Here is a 27,825-nt window from a genome sequence, read left to right as displayed (position 1 = left end):
CTGTTACAACTTTCAGAACTATTAAAATCAATGTAGAAAATATTTTCCCTCATGCTGTTGACAACTTCATTCCATTTAGCATTGAGACCTATGTGTTAAACACTGTTCTAGCTGTAACATTATCACAGTAGGGTGTCCTATTGATTTTCCTTGCACCCTTTCTAAAAGTGAATTGCTGCATCATTTTATTAAGAAAGAAACTTCAGCAATAGTTGAATGCTTGTGTAAATGACAACACTATCTTCTTGGGATTTTGCTCTCATTACCAACCAACAAAGAATCCTATTTATGTTTGATAAATCTCATAAACGCAAAATAAAAATTGATAAAATATCACACCAGAAGGTCAAACTCTCTCCCTATTGTTTGATATTTCCCATCAATGTGGGGAAATGAATTTATACACAGATATTTTGTTTTCAGTGTGCTATTCTGTTCAACCAGATTACAAATTTCTTCTATGTATTCATGATAAATTGTGTCCTTCATGTGTGAAAAGTTTGTTCTATTATATAATGGTAAAAGCATCTTCCACTCCCTGTAAAAGACTTTCTTAAAATCTACAATGACTGCGGAATATGTTCTGAACCAAAACCTAAACTAAAACCTGGACTACTCAGGCTATGGGACATATTTCATTGTATTTTGTAGATACTGACTATAGTCAATATCTAGAAACAAATCTCTTTTAAGTGACAGCTGATGAAAACTCATATTATCCTTTTGTTTCTCATTGTACTGGTTTCACCTCTCGATCTGTCCATCAGCATCTCAAAAACTATTTTCACTATTTGGATTAACTAAAACTATTCATATTGATAGAGGAGCCCATTTCATGTTTATGGAAGTCTGAAATTTTCTAAAACAACAAAAGGAATTGTACAAAATAGAACAGCCCCTCACAACTCCCAGAGCAAAGGGACAACATGAAAGCATTCAGACAATATGAAAGATAATATCGTTACCTTTAAACTCAGAGAATCCTCTTAAACTTGTTGGGAAGGTATTCTTTTTGGAGAACCTCATTTAATTTGCTCCCTCCTCTCAACTGCTATCAGTAAGGTTCCTCATGATTGTTTGTTCCCTTTTAGATGTTCTCCAGTAGGCATCTTTCTGCCTTCTCAGATAATTTCTCTTGAGCCAGTTCATGAATAAAAAAAGAAAAAGAAAGAAAAAAGAAAAGAATCTATGTACATACAAAATTTATCTTTAGCACAAAAAAACTGACCTACAAAAATGTTAGAAGTTTACCTATTTTCAGAAGCTATCTCACTTTGTGATTTGCCATGATGTCTGACACTACCAGTTCAAACAATCAAACCGAATCAGATATATAAATGGCTATTCCAGATCTTAATACTCCCAACTCAACCTCTTCATTCCACAACAATACTCTCTAAGTAGCAGCAAAAGTGAGATTATTTCATTAAGCCATCTGATACCTGTCATCCCAATGGATAAATGTCATCATTCAAACAGAACTCTCAGCCATCCCTTGGTCACATTAAGGTCGGGCACATAACTATCATATCATACCAGAGAAAAGGTAGGGTTGACGACAGGAAGTACATTTGACCCAAAAAAAATCCAGCCTCAGATAACCCCCTATAAAACCCATGCTAGCATAGAAAAATGGTTGTTGCACAAGGGAGTCTATGCTCCATCACTGCTCAGAATTTTGCTCTTCTATTATGTTTTAAAAATTAAACATCAGGCTTTGATATGTTTCAAAACTTACAAAGGTTTTAAGTCAATAATGATTAGGCTAATGGAATGGTAAAACAATCTGCAGCATCTGTGGCTGAGATGATACTTAACAATACAGTATTGTAAAATTTCTGCTTTTTGGTACAGCTGCTACTGACCTTTACATTGTTAGTGATTATTGAAGAAATGTAGGTGTATAATTTTTAGAAAGCTTCTAGCTCTCTACGTTATGGTTCACTATATATAAATATACAATTGATTTTAATATTTTTTTTACTGGTTTTTATCATAGGTATGTGGTCATTCTGGGACAGTGCCTTCAAGAGTTTTAGTTGACCACATTGTTATTGGCACTATTACTTCTTTCAGACTGCTATTCAATACAGTATATCAACTCTATTTTTTGGATTGTTCAGTTGCGTTTTGTTATAAAGGAATCAAAGATAATACATCAGTGTGTGACTGTTCATGTGCATACATGTATGTATACTGTTACATATACAGATACACACATACACACACATATAAAATGGCCTTCCGCACAGTTTCTGTTTACTAAATTCCACTTTCATAATACTGATCAATCCAAGCCCACAATAAAAATTATTTGCCCAATGCAGCATCTGATAGTATTGAACAAGGAACTACATGACAGTGTATGTGTATTTATATGTATATAGGAACATCTATAGCAATGCCTATTTTCTTAATCATTTCTTTTTCTGATATATATATATATATATATATATATATATATATATATGGATGGATGGATGGATGGATGGATGGATGGCTCGATGGATGGATGGATCAATCGATCAATCGATCAATCACAAAGTTCATTTTCACTGACATGTTGAATAGCTGAATAAGCTATCGAGTGAATTTATAATAAATTTGACTCTAGTTTCAGTGTTGAGTCTCCTCATCAGTAACTGTCTTGTTGTTATTCTTAATTTGCTTTGAAATAACATTAGATTAACATATATTTATTTATTTATCCCTTATTTATTTATCTATCTACATATTTATTTATTTATCCTTTTCCAATTTATATTGAAAAAGGTTATAAACATTGTTTAGAAAAAGCAAAAGGCAATAATTTAGAAAGTTCTTTCTCTTGGGTTTGACTCAACCATGTCCCTATTGCCATTAGCGATGTGATGAATTAGTGGCTGGCCCTCTGCAAACCCACATATATGTATGTGTATATACATAAAATATTTATACGTATACATACACAGAGAGTATGTGTGTGTGTGTGTGTGTGTGTGTGTGTGCAGCCTAGAGGTAAGTAAAGATACATGTGATGATTTAAATTGATGAAAAGTTAGAGAGAGAGAGAGAGAGAGAGAGAGAGAGGGAGAGAAATGAATAGACATGAATATTAATGGAGAAAACATGCCTGAATAGAGGGAAAATGTGAAAGAAAAGGAGTGTAGAACAAGAGGCAAATTGCTTGAGAATTTTAACCTCTATAATGATGGTTTGTTTGCTAAAAAACTATAGTTCATAATTTTTGTAATCTTATGAAAGAATTTCCCTGACCTTCAAAGTACTTTCTGAATTTTATTTTATATTGAACTTCACATTGATGACCGGTAGTGCATTTAATCATTAACTCAGGGTCACTAGAATACACGTTTTAAATGGCAGGGAAGAATTAGTGGAAAAATCACTATTCATTAACCTCCACATTAAAATTTTGCATCAAAGTTTGTCTGATTGTGTTGAGGTAGAGCAGTGTGCTGGTTTGAATAAGTAAAGCTTGCATCACTGAGTTATAGTTAAAACTTGCTTCAGTTGATTAATTCTCCATCTGAATGTATTTAAGTTAATAACATATTCTTTCACTAAAGGTGCGGGCGACACATGAAATCTTTCGAGCGGGATCGTGCCAGAGCCCCTGGACTGGCTCATGTGCGGGCGACACATGATATCTTTCGAGCGAGATCGTTGCCAGTGCCCCTGGACTGACTCTTGTGCGGGTGACACATGAAATGTTTTGAGCGGGTTCGTTGCCAGTGCCCCTGGACTGGCTCATGTGTGGGCGACGCCCCTGGGCTGGCTCTTGTGCGGGCGACACATGAAATCTTTCGAGCGAGATCGTTGCCGGTGCCCCTGGGCTGGCTCTTGTGCGGGTGACACATGAAATGTTTTGAGCGGGACGGGACCGTTGCCAGTGCGCCTGGACTGGCTCATGTGCGGGTGACACATGAAGTCTCTCGAGCAGGATCGTTGCCAGTGCCCCTGGATTGGCTCTTGTGCTGGTGACACATGAAATTTCTTCGAGTGAGATCGTTGCCGGTGCCCCTGAACTGGCTCTTGTGTGGGGTTGTTGTGGGATTTTCGAGTGGGATCGTTGCTGGTGCCCCTGGGCTGGCTCTTGTGCGGGTGACACATGAGGTTTCTCGAGCGAGATGAGCGTGGCCGTTGCCAGTACCGCCTGACTGGCCTTCGTGCCGGTGACACGTGGAAGCACCCACTGCACTCTCTGAGTGGTTGGCGTTAGGAAGGACATCCAGCTCATCGAGCTGTGGAAACACTGCCGGGTTGGATTGGGGCCTGGTGTAGCCGTCTGGTTTCACCAGTCCTCGGTCGGGTCGTCCAACTCATGCTGGCATGGAAAGCGGACGTTAAACAACGGCAACGATACGTACAGACATATATATATATATATATATATATACCGCCTGACTGGCCTTTGTAGGATTTTTGAGCGAGATCGTTGCCAGTGCCCCCCCCTGGACTGGCTCTTGTGCGGGTGGCACATAAAAGACACCATTTCGAGCGTGGCCATTTTCGTGCGGGTGACACGTAAAAGCACCCACTACACTCTCTGAGTGATTGGCGTTAGGAAGGGCATCCAGCTGTAGAAACTCTGCCAAATTGGATTGGAGCCTGGTGTTGCCATCCGGTTTCACCAGTCCTCAGTCAAATCGTCCAACCCATGCTAGCATGGAAAGCGGACGTTAAACGACGACGACGACGATGACGACAACCGAGAAATAAAGGAGATACTATCAGCAGTATAGGGGCAGTAATGTGTGTGGGGGTATGTGGGGTGTGTGGGGGGGGTGTGTGGGGGTGTATGTGGGGTGTGGGTGGTGTAGATAGATAGATATATGTATGTATATTTGTGTGTGTATATATATATATATATATATATATATATATATATATGAATGTATAGTCACAAATATATATCACATTTAAGTTTATTTCCATAAATTTTCAATAGAATTTAGAGCCAGCACTGAAAGTTATGATATTTCATAAATGAATACGTCTACATGAATAATGTGATCCAAGACAGAAAAATAGGTAATGGGTGTATATGCATATTTCAGGATTTATTGATCCTTGTTCAGTATCACATCCAACCCATTAACTATCCTTGAATGCATTGCTTAAATATCCATTAAGTTTAGCAGTGTAACACTATTGATGGACCAATTTACATATTAGAGACATCCCTGGCAACTGGTATATACATATTAATTGCATATATACCCATTATTCATTTCTCTGTCTCCTATCAAATTGTTTACATAGGCATATTTATATCTGAAACATCATAACTTTCAGTGCTCTAAATTCTATAGAAACTCTGTAGAGATAAACTTAAAAGTGAATGTATCACTGTGCTAATATGATAGTAGGACACAGTATTGACTTATAAATCTTTAATATACTTGGTAATATTTATGTGTGGATGTGTGTGTGTGTGTGTGTGTGTGTGTGTGTGTGTATCTTTCTCCCTGTACTTTTTTTTTACATACATATGTTTACTAATACACTATTCCTTATTTAACATTGAAGAACACTGAGCACTTCTAATTCCCTTGTGATGTCCTCCAGTATATGTGCCACCATGACATCAGCTTCAAATACTTCCTTTGCTAAGTTACCATATACTATTTGCATATCCATCAGCCACTCACAAGGAGTATGAGTTTAACAAGTTACTTTCCACCATTTTGGTCAGGGTAATTTATAGTCCAAAGTTATTGTGTTAGCATCTATATCATTTTACATTGCTATCCGCAATTGTTATCATATATACAGCAACAGTATTGATTTGGATTCTAAATATATGTAAAGACTTATTCCTTTCTTGGAAATCAGCAGAAGAAAGGGATTTTCAGTTGTAAAATAACTTTAAGAGAAGAATCTGTAATGTCTTTTGACTTTGGTCAATCATCCATTATCATTTGAAGCAGTTCAAGCCATTCTCTGACATACATCATACTTTGTAGATGATACAATAAGAGACAATGGTTCTGTTATCAGAAGGATTTGATTCAACAGTCAAAGCATATCAGAGGGACCAGAGATAATTATGAAAATTCTTATGAAAGAGGATTGAAAAGTATGACTTATATTTACCCATTTTAACTATTCAGATACTTCATATATTCCAATAGACTATGGCTTCTTTCATATTTATCTGCATCAATTATACATTATTACTTTATCTATTGTCACAACTGAATTTGTGTATTTATTTTGTTGCTTTCATAAGCAAGCATCTGTTACACTTTTGTCTTTATCTTTTCCAGGAGAGTAGCATGCCTGTGTTATGCTCATTATAGCTGAACCATGGGAAACAAGTTTTGTGGCCCTCTACTTAAGAAGAACTATAGACATGAAAGCTATCCGTGGAATATTAGAAAAGATTCCCATCTTTTAAGGTAAGATAACATTTTATAACATTATTCTTATTTATTTATGTGATACCATATATATATTTATGAATGAGATAAATGACAGCTATGTCTTTTGTTGACAAATCAAAATGATATTTCAGCATATACAACAGAGAAAAACAAAGTTGTTGCAGAGAACTTAACCAGAACAAACTAATTTATTTATATAGCTATACAAACATCAAAGTAATAGACAACTCAGTACATGAGTAGAACAGAATATAACATAAATGTCAACAATGTTTTTAGTTCACAGATCAAGATGTTATTTCTGTAGAGTATTACAAAATCAAACAAAGATTATTGTTATTGAATAAAAGAAACAATCATCATCATAATTGTTATTATTATTAAAGCAGTGAGCTGGCAGAATCATTACCATGATGGACAAAATACTTAGTAGCATTTCTTATGGCCTATACATTCTGAGTTTAAATTGCACTGAAGTTGACTTTGCTTCTCATCCTTTCAGGAGGGTCAATAAAATAGATACCAGTTGAGCACTGGGGTCGATGTGATCAACTACCTCTCATCCCCAAAATTTCAGGCTTTCTGCCTATTGTAGAAAGAATTGTCAGGGCCCAAGATCATGTACTAAAACAAGAAGGAGCGAAAGCTATTTGATAGGCTTAGGTGGTAGAGATGTTGCATCAAAGCCACAATTCAGTCTTTGACAGATCAGGAAGGGTGAGTACTGCATAGTTCCAAGCAAATGTGTGTGATCTTCCAGCTGTACTTTGTCCTATTCTTCAGAGAAAGCAATAGGCCACAGAGAATAATGGACTTCATAAACATATATATATAAATAAGTAATAAAGATGTACAGGTGTCTATTCATTACGGCCATTTCAAGTGGCTCCATTTAAATATAATGTATATATATTATATATATAATGTATATATATATATATATAATGTATATATATATATATATATATATATATATATATATATATATATATATATATATATATATATATATAATGTATAATGTATATATATATATATATATATATATATATACATCATCATCATTTAACGTCCGCTTTCCATGCTAGCATGGGTTGGACGACTTGACTGAGGACTGGTGAACCAGATGGCTACACCAGGCTCCAATCTGATATATATATACATACATATATATATATATATCATGTACATATATATATATATATATATATATATATATATATATATATATATATATATATATCATATGTATATATATATATATCATGTGTATGTATATATATATATATATATATATATATATATATATATATGTACATGATATATATATATATATGTATGTATATATATATCAGATTGTATATATATATACACGATATATCATCATCATCATCATCATCATCATCGTTTAACGTCCGCTTTCCATGCTAGCATGGGTTGGACGATTTGACTGAGGACTGGTGAAACCGGATGGCCACACCAGGCTCCAGTCTGATTTGGCAGACTTTCTACAGCTGGATGCCCTTCCTAACGCCAACCACTCAGAGAGTGTAGTGGGTGCTTTTACGTGTCACCCGCACGAAAACGGCCACGCTCGAAATGGTGTCTTTTATGTGCCACCCGCACAAGCCAGTCCAGGGGCACTGGCAACGATCTCGCTCAAAAATCCTACGGGAGCCAGTCAGGCGGTACTGGCAACGGCCACGCTCAAAATGGTGCATCTCATGTGCCACCCGCACAAGAACCAGTCCAGGGGCACTGGCAACGATCTCACTTGGCTTGCCGGGTCTTCTCACGCACAGCACATTTCCAAAGGTCTCGGTCAGTAGTCATCGCCTCGGTGAGGCCCAATGTACTACGGTCTTGCCTCACCATCTCAGCCCAGGTCTTCCTGGGCCTACCTCTTCCACAGGTTCCCTCAACTGTTAGGGTGTGGCACTTTTTCACGCAGCTATCCTCATCCATTCTCACCACATGTCCATACCAGCGCAATCGTCTCTCTTGCACGCCACAACTGATGCTTCTAATGTTCAGCTTTTCTCTCAAGATACTTACACTCTGACGGGTATTCACATTGACATTACACATCCAACGGAGCATACTGGCTTCATTCCTTGCGAGCTTATGTATGTCCTCAGCAGTTACAGCCCATGTTTCACTGCCATGTAGCATGGCTGTTCGTACGCATGAGTCATACAGTCTGCCTTTTACTCTGAGTGAGAGTCCCTTTGTCGCCAGCAGGGGTAAGAGCTCTCTAAATTTTGCCCAGGCTATTCTTATTCTAGCAGCTACACTTTCAGCGCACCCACCCCCACTACTAACTTGGTCGCCCAGATAGCGGAAGCTATCGACTACCTCTAGTTTTTCACCCTGGAATGAGATAGAAGTTGCTTCCTGTTTGTTTACAGTCTTTATTGCACCTGAACATCTGCCACAAACAAAAACTAACTTGCTAGTTAACCTGCCTTTGATGTTGCTGCACCTCTTATATGTCCATAGCTTGCACCGGGTACATCTTATAGAGTTACTACCTACTCCTTTTCTACATACTGAGCAGGGCCATCTACCTGAAGGGATTTGTGTTTTATCTACCTTCCTACTTATTAGGATTTTGGTTTTAGCTAGGTTGACTCTAAGGCCCTTCAATTCTAGACCTTGCTTCCACACCTGAAACTTCTCCTCTAGTTCTGATAGTGACTCCGCAATTAGGGCAAGGTCATCAGCATAGAGGAGCTCCCAGGGGCAACCTGTCTTGAACTCCTCTGTGATTGCCTGGAGGACTATGATAAATAAGAGGGGGCTGAGGACGGAACCTTGGTGGACCCCTACCTCTACCCGGAATTCATTGCTGTACTCATTTCCAACCCTCACCTTACTGGCAGCATCTCTGTACATGGCTCGCACAGCTCTCACTAACCATTCTTCTATCCCAAGTTTCCTCATTGACCACCAGATAAGGGATCGGAGGACCCTGTCAAAGGCTTTCTCCATGTCAACGAAAGCCAGGTACAGAGGTTTATCCTTAGCTAGGTATTTCTCCTGCAACTGTCTCACTAGAAATAATATATATATATATATATATATATATATATATCATCTATGTATGTATCATCATCATCTTCGTTTAATATCCACCTTCCATGCTAGCATGGGTTGGACAATTTGACTGCGGACTAGCAAGCCAGAAGGCTGCACCAGGCTCCAATCTGATCTGGCAGAGTTTCTACAGCTGGATGCCCTTCCTAACACCAACCACTCCGAGAGTGTAGTGGGTACTTTTATGTGCCACCAGCACGAGGACCAGTCACACTGTACAGGCAACGGCCATGCTCAAGAGGTGTTTTTTACATGCCACCTGCATGGGAGCCAGTCCAGTGGCACTGGCAATGACCTCGTTCGAATGATTTTCTAATGAGCCACCAGCTAGAAGGCAACGCTGGTAATGATTACACTCAAATGGTGCTATTTACGGGCTACTAGCACGGAAGCCAGACAGGTGCTCTGGCAATGAACATGCTCGACAATGTTGTTAGTGTCCAATGAAGAAGAGGTTGGCATCGGTGCCAGTCGTCGGATTCGGTTCGATTTCGATTTCAGATTTCAAATTTCAAATTCCAAAACTCCAAATTCACTTGCTTCAACAGGTCTTTTCAAGCAGGATTTTTAGTGTCCAATGAAGTAAAGATACGAGTTAGTGAGCTGGCTACACTTCTGGTAGAGGACACAGAGGGCATTCACTAAACGAATTAAGGCCAAGACTTATCTCAATTATTGGGACCGCCTTAAAGCCTAGAAACTCTACTCTTTCCAGCGCTGCCAAAAGCAGTACATCATTTGCACAATGTGGAGAATATACCACCACCATTGCCCAAACGATCTGAACATTAGCTTCAAGGTTCATCCAAGGCTGGGCCCATGGGACATACATTCTCTGCTCAATTCCAGATCACAACATATAGGTACACTGCGACACAATTTCTTTTCCTCAACAGGCCCCAACCTGTTTAACATTGTTCCACAACTGATCAAAGAGGAAAAGGATCCCATCACCTTTAAGTGGAGTCTGGACAAATTTCGTCAAGGCCATCTATATCTGGATACAACTCACTCAACAAGAACTCACTACTTGAATGGACCATACCACAAAACTTGACTTAAAAAGGATTTTAATAATCCTATCAGGTGGTGCTATTAAGTTAGACATGGCCTGGACTAGTCTAAGTTTATATATATATATATATATATATATATATATATATATATATATATATATATATAAATGTATAAATATAGGTTAGTGGTACAATATTTACTGGAAGTAGCAGTCGATAATATACGACGCTACAGTAAAGCTTCATTGTATATATATATATATATATATATATATATATATAGATATATATATATATATATATATATATATATATATATATATATATATATATATATATGTAAATATATAAAAATAAAAAGATAAAGAGAGCAATGGTAAGGTTGGAGAAGTATTTTATGGATAGAGTCTTACAGCTGTTTCTGGGAAGATCCAGTACTTCCCTTCATCGGAGACAGAAAAAATAAAGTAATCTATTATTATATCCATAGGCGGATATTTTTAGTATGAAGTGGTAAAGAGTGTGATGCGCTGAAAAAAGAGAGAACAGTACTTGAAGTGTAGTTTCATTCCAGTAGTAAAAATCTGTGTAGAAATCCGTGTTAAGTAATCCATATGGGGATAATCCGGAAATAGATGTTGGAACGAAGGCTGATATAGCATAGATAGCAGAGGTGAATATATGCCATACTGCGATGGATTTTAGCTTGTTTACTTGAAGAATGGCCAAGTCAAGTGAAGGATGAGTGGTAATTAGGTCAAGTCATGAAGACAGAATGTGAAAGGGGATGGAGGAGAGATAGAGGTGAAGGATGGTAGCAGTATATTTTAATGGTCAGTTGATCTTACAGGATAGAGGGGATGAGCATATAGAGAGAAGGAGGGATGGGGGAAGATAAGGTTAAAAGGTCTAGTGGGTAGGAAGGAATGTGGGTAGGAAGGAATGCGCGTATGTAGTATATAGGTGGTGGGGGTATGAGTGATAAACCAAGGATAGAGATAAAGGGAGAGATGGGTGGGAAGGTAGTTAGTAGTATCATATTCAACATCTATTTCCGGATTATCCCCATATGGATTACTTTACACGGATTTCTACTACTGGAATGAAACTACACTTCAAGTACTGTTCTCTCTTTTTTCAGCGCATCACACTCTTTACCACTTCATACTAAAAATATCCGCCTATGGATATAATAATAGATTACTTTATTTTTTCTGTCTCCGATGAAGGGAAGTACTGGATCTTCCCAGAAACAGCTGTAAGACTCTATCCATAAAATACTTCTCCAACCTTACCATTGCTCTCTTTATCTTTTTATTTTTATATATTTACATATACACACGCTAATATACGACTTATAATCCCCAATCCTGTTCATACAACGACTGGGACAAACTAGTCGGTATACAGCACTTACTCGGTATTACCTGTATACTCTTGGGTTTGGTTAAATCCAATACCCTCCTCAACTTTATATATATATATATATATATATACTGGCAAAAATGTTTGCGGGCAACGAACATAAAAAGTTTCATCTTACCTATAAGAAGAACATTAATTAAATGTATGACTCAGATGTGGATAATCTAGGAACTAGGTTCCAAACTTTCCAAATTACGTTTGTTAACGTAAATTTGATTAGTTCTCTTCAGCTAGATTTACCTAGACATGATAGTGTCTGTCTATCTATCTATCTATCCATTTGTATGTATGTATGTGTGTGCATTGGTATGTATGAGTATATAAATGTGTGTCTGTGTGTGCGTGTGCATTGGTATGTCTATATGAATGTGTATGTTTATATGAATGTGTGTGTGTGTGTGCGCATGTGTGTGTGCGTGCGTGCATGTGTATGTACATGAGACTGTATATGACTTTCTCAATAGAATATCAGACTGTCAGCCAAAGATCTTTCCACTCACAGTGTGTTTTGTTCATGCTCAAGATTTTGACCTCTCAAATGGCCTGTTTTATTCTAAAAGTAAATAGGTGCCATAGAGTAAGAACAACTCAAGTTTGTCAGCAGCAACAGCGTCACTATAAATTTAAACAATGACTCTTTAGTTTCCAATGTTATGCTCCAGTTAAGTAGATTTCTCTACCTCTCTTTCTATGTATATGTATATATATATATGCATGTATGCATATATGTATGTATGTTTGTGTGTGTACATAGGTATGTATGTGTGTATGCATGCATGCTTAAATGTATGTATGTGTGTACATGTATGTATGTACATATGTATACACAGACGCATGCACACATACAAATGTATTCATGTGTGTGCAAATTGGCAACATTGCAGTATACCTGGCTCTAATATCACCAGAGCACCTTATTGTAAATCCTCCAAAGAAGCCTCCTATGAGAAGTTAGCTGAGCCTACTTGTTAAGCCAAAACATCTGACTGTCTATAAAGTGATAAGTTCTACTTCTATGGAAATGATTGTAGAAAACTGGATCTCTGACTGATATGGCTTTGGTTAATGACATGACAATAAGGTATTTGAAGTAATAAGAATCCTCTATAATTGAATAGATTATGGAGCTCACTTGTATGTAATATGCACACGTGTACACACATATATATATGTGCACATGTGTGTGTGTGTGTGTGTGCATGCACATGCATGTGTGTATGCATGCTTCTCTTTGTGAAACAGAGTAATTGAGACATGAATATATCACCTGTACTCTTTCACGCATTGGATATGAGATATATGCAAAGGACAACTTGTGTTATTTATATTCACAACATACTTCCCTCTCATATCTAGGAATTACAAACAAAAATGACCTTGGTTGTTTTCCAACACCTTCGTAATTGCCCTTCATAAATATATAAACACCATAAAAATCTACAAAACTTCAACTACAATTCCTCCACCCATCCCCATCACATCACATACTCTAATGTACTTTAATACTTGAATGATTTCTTTCCAAATTTTCCATTTTCATCTAGCGTTTTTCCACCTTTCTGTCTTCCTTCTTTTCAATTCTTACATTTATTTCTTCCTTCAATTTTTTCTTAATCAATCAATTATATGCATTATTAGATATTTACAGAAGCTTGAATTTTTTCTAGTAATTTATTCAGCCTGCCTCTCCCCTTTTCTTCATCATTTCACTTTATCTTTCCTTTATTGCTTCTTTGGTTATATGTGGTTCTCTTGTTATATATATATTCTTCATTCTTCATATCTTGCCCAGGTTTGCCTTTTAAAATTCGTTATAAGTTGATTTACATATACATTTTTCTAAACCACAATTTAGCTTATTCTCTTCCTTGTTTAACGAAGGATATACTTATTTTGCAGCTTGTACATTTTGCTCACATGGCAAGGCAGTTTATTAAACTCTAATAATTTCTGTAGTAATCTTCTTGCCACAGAGAAAAGTGACTCCATTCTTGTACACAAACTGGTTACTTGCATAAATAAACTTGACTCACATCAAGACTAAATACATCTGGTTTGAGCAAAAGAAAATGTGAATCAAACAAAACATGCTAAGTATATTTGTCACAATTTTATTCACTTCCACTCGAAAATAATCTAATTTCTATTTCTATAGCTACAGAATGACTACATATAACTTCTTATGAAATGAACACTGCCATCAGCTTATCTGATCTCCATAACTACACAAATGTAATTAATATTTAAGTTTAAATTCAAAATTGAACTGACAACAACTAACAGACTGAAATTTATAAGCAACTGGAATATTCATACATTGGATAAATATAATATAAATTAACTGTCATTATTTGTTTCTCAAATTTATATTTTAAATTTTGAGATGGTTAAAAACAACTGTTAGGAAAAATTATCATCATTCTGTAAGAGAAATGAATAATGAACCTTGATGCATACTCTCTCTCTCTCTCCTCTTCTTCCCCTTCCCTCTCTTCTCCCTTTCCTTCTCCCCCCTCTCTCTCACACACACACAAACACACAGATACACATGAATACAATTTGTTGCTAATGAACTTGTCTCTACTGCTATTGATAAAACTTTTTTAAACTGGTCTTCTTTGGGCCATAGTAGAAGACATTTACCTACGGTGCCACACAGTGGAACCAAACCTGAAACTGTGAGGTTGGGAATTGAACATCCTAACCACACTGACATAGCTATACACATATACATACATTTATACATACATATACATATACATATGTACACATATATGTACGTATTACAAAATTTGAGAAAAATGTTTAATGCAGTTACAATATTTCAATATGTAGAGAATATTTTTAGAAAATAAGACATATAAAAAAATATCTTTAAAAAAGCATATTAACACAAACCTCATGCAAGACAGTTTTTGTGTAAAAATCTATTCCACTAGATCACTGTTAAACACTGTGTGTATATGTGTCTGGCTGTCTCTCTGCTTAGTTAACTGCAGGTGTGTATTCTCATTGCAGTAACATGTGCATGTTGATTGTAAACAATGACTTTTCATTCATATGAATGGTTTCATTTGTTTGCAGTTCACAGCAAAAGTATGTCTGGGCATCTTGACATGTTTTGTCATGCATACACTGATTGTAAATAATGAGCTTCACCATTTACACAAATGCAGTCATTTGTTTGCAATCTTCTACAAAAGTATATGCTGGCTATTGATGGCTTCACAAATGGAAAAATTATTACCTTTTCTTCAAACAAGATGGAGGTTGGCATCAGGAAGGGTATCCAGAATTTTGCCTTAATGAAGTCTACCTGACCCCTGCAAGCATGGAAAAGTAGAAATGGTAGCAGTGGTGGTGGTGGTGGCAGTGGCAGTGGTGGCAGTGGTAATGATAGTGGTAGCAGTGATAATGATATACTCTGGATGCAGAGGATTTGCAAAGATTAGAAATGCATGAAGCAAGTGTGATTTTATTGGACAAGTGATGTTAGTGTACATGAATTATGAAGTACAAGTGAGTTGAGAAAAAAGCTGGATATTAGAAGAATCAAATATAGTGTGCAAAAGAGAAGATTGTGCTTTACGGGTATGTAATGCATATGGAAAATGATAATTATATAAAGTAATGTAGTGCACTTACAGTGGATGGAATCTGTAGAAATGGAAGACATGGGATGAAGTGTTGAAAGGTGATACTAAGATATTGAACCCCTTGGAGGAAATGATGAAAGACTGAAATGATTGGTAATACACAGTGCTGAAGAAACCCTATTCACCCCTACAAGTATGATAAAATAACATTAACATGGTGTTAATGATAGAAGCTGAGAGGTATATTATAAATATCTATATTAGAGTCTCTTCCCCATTAGATCCTGTTATGTCTACCTCTGCTGTCTTTCTCACTTCTTGATATCCTTACTTCACTGTATGATGTTGCTTGTATATCTAAGTATGGCAGGGAATCTTTGATTTGCTACACTATGATGCTTTTGCACCTGGGTATGTCAATGGACTTGTCTGAATCACTCATCTCTCTAACATTCACCTTCTCTCAGATTCACTGTGCTATGCCACCCATGTAACAAGGGACAGAACTGACCCTTCATGCATTCTATCTCCCCACTGTTATCAATATCAGTTAACTTTTTTGCTTATCATAAGAATTGTTATTTTGAAGCATATCAGCTGTATAAGAAAGTTTCAAGCACTTAAAATGATTGGAACCTGTGAAAGAGAAGAACCTAGGAAGATTTATTACAAAGGTTTGAAAACTGATCTCAACTTGACATCATACAAAGGAGATGACAAAAAGATGTTTTTTGTTGATATGTTGTACAGGTAAAGACCTGACAACTAGTATAAACTAGGTGAAATGTATATGAAAATGTTGGTGAGAATATAATGATGGAGCCTGGGCCACATAGTATATGTCTACATTTGGACTTTTGCCCATTTGTACCTGCAAAGTCGCCATCTACTATCTATCTTGCCTATTCAATACCCTCTCATCTCTCTATCATTCTTTCTATTCATTGTATCACATTGCCTGTGAAATGATATAAAACAACAGATTTTTCCACAAGAAATCTCTCTCACTATTACCACAGGTATCTCATGACTCCTCTTTTCTTCCAAAACATGATGCTTTTGTTTCCAATACACCCCTTTCTCTTACCTTGTTAGTCAACATCTCCGACCTTCTTGTCAATCCTTTATCTTTTTCTCTCTTAACATCTAACATTACATTTCTTCATTGTCAGCCTGTACTCCTCCCTTTGACCACTATTTATTGACATCCATCACACTCTCTTACACCAACCATTTCTATGACTATCAATCACTCCTCTCTCTCTCTCTCTTCCACGCTCTATCTTACAAATAAACATGTAGCTGCCTCAGTGTCTCTCTTCCATCAGGATGCCGAGGTAAGAAAGATTGCATTAGATCTAATACCTCTGTGTCTCCTTCCTACTACCAAACATGTACCTATTATTAGTGTCTCTCCTTACGTTGCTGGCTGTTACTCCTCTTGCCTCATGTCATCTCGTTATTGACATCTATCTCTGCTTTTCTCATTAAGCCCAGTAATCACTGTCTTCTTGCCATTACTGTACCTCTTCATCATTCTGAATGGTACTGTTTCACCCATTCTTTTCTCCTTTCACATGTTACCCTGTCTCCTCTTCCATACTCTTTCTTCTTTCTCTTCCACTCTGAATTGTCTTTTGTAGTTACCACTGTTCTTCCCATTCATTACTCCTAATAGAAACACAATTCACTACAATCTGCAAAATAATAGATGTTTGCAGGAACATTTAACCAGAGAAACCATACCAAAACAAAATGTCTGAGAGAGAGAGAGTCTAGTGATATAGCTAAGGAGGCAGTAACTCCAGATAAGAATTGACTTGGACCATTACAACATATCCTGACCATGCTATTTTGGAAAACAAATATAAAATGATGATAATGACGATTACATACAGGTGTGTGTGTGTGTGTGTGTGTGTACGCATATGTATTATACACTCAGGCAATTGTTTTTTTTAATGTATATACATAAAACTGTGAAATATCCAACTTACTTTCTGTTAAAAATATATTCTTTAACCTCACTCACAACTGTTACAATGCAAAATATATTCTTTCTAACATTATTAAACAACAGTCATTTGTCTTTTTGTGATGAATACACTACCAACCCTTCTAATTCTTCATATTTCCTATCTTTTTTTTAATTCATCTTTTTACTTTACTTATTTCTTGATTCTTCTTGACTTCTACATATTTTCTTGTTTTTCTTATTCTTTACTTGTTTACTTTCCTTGTCTTTTATTTCAATTACATCAATTCAATTCAATTCTTCTTCTTCTTTTTCCTCCTCCTCCCCCTCCATCTCCTCCATACCCTCTCTCACCTCCATCACAATTATCACTACTACTGCAACTCTCAGTAACATCATCAGCTGCATCACCTTCATCATCATTTTCTATTTCTTAAAGCAACTTGAGCTATTTTCTCTCAAAATTTTCCTTCGAGCCAGTTTCCATTTTTGACCAAGTTAACTAATGGGTTAGTCTGCCAGTTTTCACTGTTCTTTCAGTGTAATCTAGCTTTTCCAATACTACCACGCCATCCACACTACATCTCCTAACACCAACACCTTCAGTCTACCATCCTTGCACTTCGGCTATCATACAATAAATGATAAATTACCATCAAGCTATATTTAACAGAATTTTCAAGGTGAAAGAAAAAAAAAATTGAGTAAAACTAAAAAAAAATATATCAACTAGAATAGAAATAAACTCAATAAGATTTGCGAAATAGCAGAGAACAGAAGGTCTATAAGGGGTGAAAACCAAAACTGACTACCTGCTCTGACGAATTTCAAATGAGTTCAAAATTAGTGTATCAATTTGATTAAACTTCCTTTAGTCTTCATTAACTTACTTTGTAACAGTGGCAATTGTTGAATTTTCTTACACTATTTCTTACACTATTTTCTTTGTTCACTTTCTGTTTCGTCTCATACTTTTTCATGTATCTCCATAACACTTTATGTGTGCTGGCTTAAATTAGCTGTAAAATTTGATTAAGTCCACTGGCTGTTGCGAACATAGTACTTCTGGAAAAGAATTCAGACAAAATCAATAATTGGTAATTGAAACATATAAAAGTGGTAAGGTATAACAATAGTGGTTGAGATATTTGGTGAAGCCATTTAGTCTTGACAGAAATACATTCTGATGATAAAATGTGTGAATGTGCGCGCACACACACATACACACACATATGTGTGTGTGTGTGTATATATATATATATATATATATATATATATATATATATATATATATATATACATATATATTTATATATTTATATATATATGTCAGTCGAAAAGTGAAAGTGTAATAGTAATATTTACTTTAACACTCAATGGTTTTACACTTTTGTATATGACATGTACATACTATTCATGTAAGTGCTTCTTCATATACTATGTTTTCTGTCTTGCCATGTTTATCACTGAGAATGCAGAGGTTATTTTCATCTCCAACTCTAGAACATCCAACATACAGCTGACCATGTGAGAAGCAAAGTTGAAGGAGGTTAAGTCCCACCACCTTTAGAGATTGACCTTGTGCTTTGTTGATAGACATTGCAAAGGTAAGTTTGACAGGAAACTGCAGTCTCTTGAACTGAAAGGGGAGATCATTTGAAATGAGAGGTATCCTTGGAATGAAGACATTCTCACCCATCATGCTGCCTGTAATTATTGTTGCTTCCAACACATGGGGCATGGCTGTTTTAACAACCAACCTTGTTCTATTGCAGAGTCTGGGTGCATCAAGGTTTCTTAATAGAATTATGGGAGCACCTATTTTCACGATCAGAATGTGTGGTGGAAATCCTGGTGGCTGAAGTGAATTGAGGAACTCCACTGGGTAATGCGTTGCCTGTTCTTGATCATGGACAGAGTTAATTGATCTGTATGAACATTCAGGTCCTGGAAGCTGAGTTAACAAATTTAAATTCAGCTTGTGTACAGAATCATTCCTTGGTACCAGAATTGTTCTTTCACATAGCCACTTGTGACTAACCCTAACCGTAACCCTAACCCTGGTTAGTAAATGATGAAATTACTTACATCAGTAAATGTGAATTTGTTAGCGATTGAAAACGTAAACTTTTATTGAGAACAGTAACGATTGAAGTTAAAGTGAGGTTGAAGCGAAATTCGTCACTCAGTGAACCAAACAGCCAGTATCGAAAGTACCAGAAAAAAAAAACCTCAGCAACAGGGAAACACGAAACCGTACTTCTAGTGAACCAAACAGCCAGTATCGAAGGTACCAGAAAAAAAACCCCAGCAACAAGGAAACACGAAACCGTACTTCTGTTAGTAAATGATGAAATTACTTACATCAGTAAATGTGAGTAAACTTTTAGTGCGAACAGTAACGATTGAAGTTAAAGTGAAGAAAAAACTATGGCTACCGGAAGTTGATATTGAGGAACCTTTTTAAAGAAGTGAATCTTAAATATAAAGCAATATTATTTATCTTAATAAAAAAAAATCAAATGAAGAGCCTAAGATTTATCCAAGGTCAAATTATTCCTGCATCACAAGTATGGAAGTAAATAGTGAAGCCGTTTTCACGTGATAAGCGATTACACACACATCTGTTTTATATATAGTATAGATGTATATATTTATAAATTTATATATATATATATATATATATATATATATATATATATATATATATATATATATATATATATATATACTTATATATATATATATATTAATATTATATATATATATATATATATATATATATATATATATATATATATATATAATCCTAGCAATCCTCCTCAGATCGTGTAAGTGTGCTCTGGTGAAACCACCTCAGATTCTCTTCCAGATCTTTCTTGCAAATGACAGGTTGCCAAGCAAACTGAAGGAGGGAATAATGTGCCCGGTCCATAAAGGAGGAAGCAGAGCAGATGCCAAAAACCATAGGCCTATCTCTCTGACTTCACACATCACCGAAGTCATGGAACTGATAGTCAGAGGGAAACTAATTGCATTCCTTGAAGAAAATGACTTGCTGAGTGATACCCAGTATGGCTTTCACCCAGGTAGGAACTGCCTGACCCAGCTCTTACAGCACTATGACTGGGTGTTGAGACAGTTACTCAACAACTCAAATGTGAACGTAATATACCTTGACTTCGCAAAAGCTTTTTATAAAGTGGATCTTGGTATATGCCACAAAACTGCATGATCTTGGCATAGTTGGAAAATTTGGAGAGTGGTTACATGACTTTCTGAAATATAGAAGTCAGGGAGTAGTGGTCAATCGAGCCACCTCAAAGAAAACACAAATAGTGAGCAGTGTTCCACAGGGCACTCTCTTGGGACCACTACTTTTCATAGTGGCCCTCTCAAATATGCCCTCAACTGCCCAGATAGCCACCCTTGGTAGCTACACAGACGATATGAAAGTCTCGCAGAAAATACAGAACCACAGCAATGTTGCACACCTGCAGCAGGAGTTGGACTCAATTTACATTGTAAGTTACCATCCATCTTCAATGCCGGCAGATGGTTCAACAGGATCTGAAGAATCAGGGTACTGTGTCATACTCCAGTGTTTTCTGTGGCCTGCTTTTTATTGTTGGATGCCAACCATTTTACATAGAGTATTGGGGCACACTTTTTGTGTAGGAACAGCAGTAATGAGGTTGTTTTGTAACCTGCAAGACTAAGGGCTTAAGGTTCCAGTTTTATGACACATGTAACCCTGCCTAATCCATACTAATCTTACACTATGAACAGGCAAAAGCACAAGTGAGAATAGTGAACAACACAATTCATGGCAGAGGTTTGGAACTCAACGCTAGATAAACTGTTGCTTGGAATTTGTTTTAGATGTCATGTTTTTCAATGTTTGAGAAGCTATCTTCAAGCTGGTAATGATTGTTAGTTTCTTGATTTGTCCCAAATGGTGATCTCCATATGTGTGATGACAAGAAAGAGGTTTGTCTAACAGTTATCAGCAGTGGCCCGGGAACCAAATTTGCTTAGGGGGTGCAAACTCAGTTCCAAAATTTGGCACTACTGGAGAAGTGTGGATCTAAGTTCTGGGAGTGTGCATGTCACAAATTTGCGCATGCGCACGCGTTATTTGTAAGTAGTCGAATTTAGCACTCAGGTTAAAAACGAGACGCTCGCTACTTGCTGTAAATAGAGGGTTGGTTAACCATCTAATACAAGAAGAAAATTGCAGATAAATTGAATAAAAACATGAAAAATAACAAAATGACATTTCATTGAAAAGTAAACCATTCTGAAAGATAGTTCAGAATGTTTTCAAAACATTTATCTCCAGCATTTCCCATATTTTATTAAGGGTTAGGGATTATGATTAGGGTTTAGGGTTAGGGGTTAGGTTTAGAGTTAGGGTTTAAAGTTAGGGGAGATGAATGTTTTTTTCACTATTCAATGATTATTTTTCACTTTTATATTCAACTTATCTGCAATTTTCTTTTTGTATTACATGGATAACCCCGCTCCTTTTACAGCAAGTAGCGCGAATCTGCGCATCTCGTCATTTGCCTTGTGAGCTAAAATCGACTACTTACAACTAAAGCGCATGCACGCACAAATTTGTGACATGCGCACTCTCAGAACTCGGCTTCACACTTCTGTATTACCCAAAAGTTTTACAAACAAGGTGAAGTTTTCTAATTTGGGTATCAAAACAAACAAATGTTCAATAATAATAACTTTTATTATTATGAGGATTGACTGGAAAGTTAACAGGCTGACCAATATATTCTCATAGAATGTGACCAAATGAAGTTCATTTTTAAATATTAGGATCTTTTCTGCTTGATTTCACCTTCTGAAATTTTAAAATTAAGCGAAAATTTTCAAATTTGATATATTGGTGTAATTTTTCCCGTTGAATCTGATGCAATTCACTTATTCCAGAAAAACTTTAGAAAACTGTAACAGAGGTTTAAAGTTTGATCATTTTCCCTCCATCAGAGAACAGGATGTGGAAGCTGGCATTTTATACAAGGTGACAACATTACAATGTTAAAACATTCAACGATGGAACTTTTAATAAAGTTTTGTGAAACGTTGGATAAACATACTGTTGGTTTAGTTCATGTGAACAATACACAATTTTGAAATTGGAATAAAATTGAGGCAATTGAAAAGTGAAAATCAAACAGAAAAGATATCTACATACTTCTTTCAGCGATTCATTGCTTCGATTGCCTTGGAAAAGAAGCTATCCTGTTAGTTAAACAAGTTTTCAACAGCTGATAAAACATCATCACTATGATATTGGTTCCAAGCCGAGTATTTTTTTTATATATATGTAGGGGATATAGATAATAAGATGAGGTCAAATCACTAAAGTAGGGAGGGTGGCTTAGCAGTTCAAAGCCAATCACACACAGCAGCCATCGAAACTAATTACTTGTGCACTGGAGTATTTGTTTCGATGGAAGAAAAACATACTCGACAGTTTTCCTTGCGTTTGGCCTTGATAGCCTTTCGCAACTGCCTTAGAAAGGTGGCACAGTACAGCACCCTCCATTGATGGTGAGAGCCTTTGAAAGTAGTCAATAAACACGATGCTTTTTGCAATCCAAAATACTGAGGCTATCACCTTCCCTGCAGATTAAACGGTCTTGATGACCTTCTTTAGAGTAAGTGTTGAAGAGTGTCTCCACTGTTAGATTATCTCTTATTCTCTAACTCAAAATGATAAACCCAACACATTTAAGGAAACTGGATTTGCCTCAAGCAATGTCAGATATTATCGAAATGTGATCAGCCTGGTGCCCTTTTAATCAGGTGTCAGAAGAAGCAACACCCACCAAGCAGAAACTTTCATAATGCCAAATTTATTGTGTAGAATATTCTCAGCCCTCACACTTGATATGCTAATAACATTAGCAATTTATATTTTTTCTCCAGTGGAAGCAGTTGCAGACTGTTCAGATCATTAGTCTTCTCAAAATTATCTCTGCTTAAATCAGTTAATCAGCTTTACACTGTTGATAAAACTGGAGCATCATCCTCCGATATATCAACATGTCCTTGGGGACTAAATCCTTTTTCTACAGGTACTTGATAATAGCATGATGCCAAATTTTGTTCATCTTGAAGAGAAGCCACTAATAGTTACTTTTGAAGTTTTCTCTGAACATTCAAATGTCAGTTTACCAAGAAATAATGAAGCTATAAGAAGTGTTAAAATGGAAGTAAGCCGAGTTTTTGCATCACTCCATAAAACACACGTATATGAAAAAAACTGTATCGACATATTCCAAAAGATTTCCTACGCTCACACGTTTTGTTAATGAAAGGTTTCATGAGGATGTGCAAAGTGTTTTCATCGTATGTGTAAGACGGTGTTGTGTCATTGTGGTACGGAGCCAGGTCTTCAAACGGCGAAGTGCACTGAAAGTTCTTTTGCTTGATGCAACAGATACAGGTGAAGACAAGACAAGCTGCATTAACGCCAACACTTGTGGCATACTAGAACGAAAAGTAGCATCAGACACTCTCCATTTATCAACTATGTCATTAAATAATTTAGGCAAATTTTCCCTTTCCGTCCATAGGCTAGCAAGAAGTTTGATTTGAGATGACAGTAAGAGCAAATCAAAAGAAGCAGGTAGATGTGCATTTTCAAAGTTAAATACTCCACAATTGACTGCTGACAACAGCAACTCCACTCGCTCAGAGCATACACGTATTCCCTGTTGCTGAAACCGGCGAGTCAATTCATTTTCGATGACAGCCACTATATAGAAAAATTGCCGACGCCAGTCATCGGTGACAGAAAGAGCAACTTCTTCAGTAGTTGTTGTGTGCCTAAAGTGCAGTGGTGTATTTTTAGATCGCGAAATGTTGGGTATTTTCACAAAGTCAGAAGAGGATACTTCATCAAAATATTTTTCAAAAACCTTCTCACTTCTCACTTTTGAAAGAGAGATTTTCAACTTTTCAATCAATTTCAAGCAATCACCAGCTGTCGTGCCTGGACGCTGTAAGCTACGTGCCACTGGCTCACATACCCCAAATATATCCCCAGCGATTTTAATGCCGAACAAAGTGGAAGCTTTGCCAGATTGTTTTAGCAGCCCTTTAACAGTAGCCTTTGTTGTTGCTCTTAACGATGAGTCATTAAGAAGGTCAAGCAAAAAATTTTGAATATTCTTATAATTGTTTTCTGCTCATTTCAGTGCTGTTGCTCTAATGCACCACCGAGTTGGACACACTGCTTGCAACATGATGACATTCTTACCACAAAGATTTATCCATTGTGCTTTTCTTTTTGGTGACTTTTACAAAAATGGTGTGTTGATGAACAAAGTTCAGTGCATCAGCTACAAAGGTAAACTTAGAACTAACTTCTTGGAGGACAAGGTCTAGAGAGTGGTTTCCACAGTGTACAAAATATGTACCTGAGAACAAATTTTTCAATCGCATTTGTACACCTGAAATGTTTCCACTCATGGTACTTGCACCATCAAATGAAAAACAGCATAGCTTTGAATCAAGTGAAATGTTTAGGCAACAAAAAATATCTAGAAAAATCTTAGTCAGTGTCTTCGAAGAGCAGTCACAGGGATTATAAAACCTAGAAAATCCTCATTGACATTCAGGTCTTCAGAAACGTACCGGACAGTGATTGATACTTGTTCCATGCCAGAGCAATTAGTGGTACCATCACATATAATGCCAATAAACCTGGAATTTTCTACTTTTATTTTGATCTCATGTAAAATGTTATGAGCATCTATATATTATCATAATCGCATCAACATTAGTTATCAGGCGATGGTGGGGTGACATTCAGACACACAAATATATACATTCGTATATATATGTATGTGTGCTTGCATATGTACCTACCTACCTCTCTCTCTCTCTCTTTCACTATATATATATATATATATATATATATATATACACACACGCACACACACACACACACACACACACACACACACACACACATATATATATATATATATATATGATAATATATAATTTCATTTTGAGTTGTATCAGAGAGGAAATTGTTCCGGCGCTTAAACCACTGGCTTACTTCTGCACTGCATTCTTCAGCAAGTTCCCTTACAAGATTTACGAAGTTTCCCATAAGATTTTGAATTTCTGTTGAATACAACATGGCAGATGATTAAAAAGGGCAGACACAAGAAAGAAAAAATAAGTATAGAACCACGTATAAGGCCACTGAATTGTAACAAAAGAACTCTGGTCGAACAAAAACCTGAAAAATAAATAGTGCTTGTGTTTTTATTGGCAAAACCAGCAACATGACGTCCCATCCAATATGCTTCAAAAAACGATAGGCTATACTAGAGCACCGTCTTTTATTTTAACAAATCAACGCCAGGAATTATTCTTTGGAAGCCTTGTATTAATTCTATCACCTCTTTTTTCGAACCGCCAAGTTACAGGGGCATAATCGCATCAACATTAGTTATCAGGCGATGGTGGGGTGACATTCAGACACACAAATATATACATTCGTATATATATGCGTGTATGTGTGCTTGCATATGTACCTACCTACCTCTCTCTCTCTCTCTTTCACTATATATATATATATATATATATATATATACACACACGCACACACACACACACACACACACACACACACACACACATATATATATATATATATATATGATAATATACGGTAAAACGATATAACTGGAGGAGAGCTTACTTTACAGGTAGAGAAGTGGGTAAATATAAATAGACCTCGTAACGATACCAGCTACCAAATGGTTTCACGGCGAATTGGGGCCCCGAGTGACCTTAGTAAAGTCATTGGGGAGAATCCCGAGTCGATTATCGTGGTCTATATATATATATATAACGTGTATTTATAAAGAGGGCAAATTTAGCCATTTCTCCGTAGATTGAAAAAAAAGATGAACACCCTTAATCGATTTTCAAATATTATTGGGTTCTTATCAGAGGCGTAGTGGTTCAAACATGAAAAATAGAACTTATGTTGAGTCAGTCTCAATAAGTATAGATTTATTGATCGGAGAAAGTTACATAGTGACTGAAGGTTCGAGAGTTTCGTGCAGAGGCACTTATCAAACTAATTAAATCAACGTTTTCTATATAAAACGAAAAAGCAGGACAGTATCGGAAACAGATATGACGCAGATACTATTTTATATATACGCAGGAAGACTTTTGATTAATAATATGACAGAATTAAGGCAAGATAAAAAATGAAAGCCGTCAATATATATGGTATTCTGCCTAAACTACGTCTTTAAGATACGATGTGTTAGTAGTAACGCAAAAAGGAAACTATTTCCTAAGGAACTCAAGCAGATAGAGAGGAATAACGACAAAAGGAAAGTAAAGATTTAATGAAAAGGTGAATCAGGTTGGAGTTGAAAAAAAAGGCACTTACCCAGGCAATGGTCAAGCAAATAATGGTATGGAGTATTAAATAGTCGTTTTGTATTGAAAGAATTTTGAAGGGGTTTTATTTTTAGACTGGGGTCAAACGGTCGAATCCGTTCAACCGTGTTTTAAGTCTTTAGCAACACAAATTACAAAGAATTTGGGAGTGGTTCTGAAAGATGGAGAGAAGTATTGACAGACAGAAACTGGGTGGGAGCTGTCTTCAAGAATTCAAGTAATGCTATATATTCAAAATTAACCATACATGCTGGTTTTGTTGTTGTTATTGTTGCTGCTACTGTTGTTATTGTCACTTATTTTTTTGTATTTTGACGCTACTTTCCTTCAGAAATTAGTGGTCCTAAACTCCCTAGGGAATTTTATGCCAGCTTCATCACTTTTATTTATTTATTATTTTTTTCTTTGTTTTGAAACAAGATCGAAATAAACATTTTATACCGACAGATTTTAGACACTTTTTTTCTGAAACTGGTAGGATTATGTAGGGGGTGCAAATTTTGATCTTGCACCCCCTGAAAATTCTAGGGGGTGCAGGTGCACCCGCTGCACCCCCTGTTCCCGGGCCCTTGGTTATCAGTACTGGAACCTCTTTTGGTGATGAGGATATCTGGGGGTTATTTTTTATTGTCAGATGATGGCATAATCTACATCTTGAGAAAATGACTATCTCACATCTACTGCCAGTATGTAGATCTATACTACAAACTTCAAGCAACACCAAATCTTTTTATTCCATTGTCCTATCTTATTACTACTGGGCTTTTCAATGAAATATATTGAAGATAATATTGGCTTTATTTTGTGGCACAAAGCCAACAATTAGCCCCAGTGTTCAACTGATACTTATTTTACTGATCCTGAAAGAG

General features: G+C 36.4%; 1 protein-coding gene across 2 annotated transcripts in view; it reads left to right on the top strand.

Annotated features, from left to right (window-relative positions):
- LOC106871954 (protein still life, isoform SIF type 1) overlaps positions 1–27,825 on the top strand; it is a 903,947-nt gene that overhangs the window by 90,284 nt on the left and 785,838 nt on the right. For both annotated transcript variants that reach the window (XM_089349425.1, XM_089349426.1), the window contains exon 2: positions 6,270–6,401. In XM_089349425.1, the coding sequence (XP_089205551.1) occupies positions 6,310–6,401 (92 nt within the window). In that variant the 5' untranslated portion in view covers positions 6,270–6,309. The remainder of the gene's footprint in view (positions 1–6,269; positions 6,402–27,825) is intronic.

This window comes from Octopus bimaculoides, chromosome 3 (assembly GCF_046866305.1).
Source record: "Octopus bimaculoides isolate indiv1 chromosome 3, ASM4686630v1, whole genome shotgun sequence".
NCBI classification, from domain to species: Eukaryota; Metazoa; Mollusca; class Cephalopoda; order Octopoda; family Octopodidae; genus Octopus; species Octopus bimaculoides.
The sequence above is the reverse complement of the archived record's forward strand: the minus strand, read 5'-3'. Positions and strand labels throughout refer to the sequence as shown.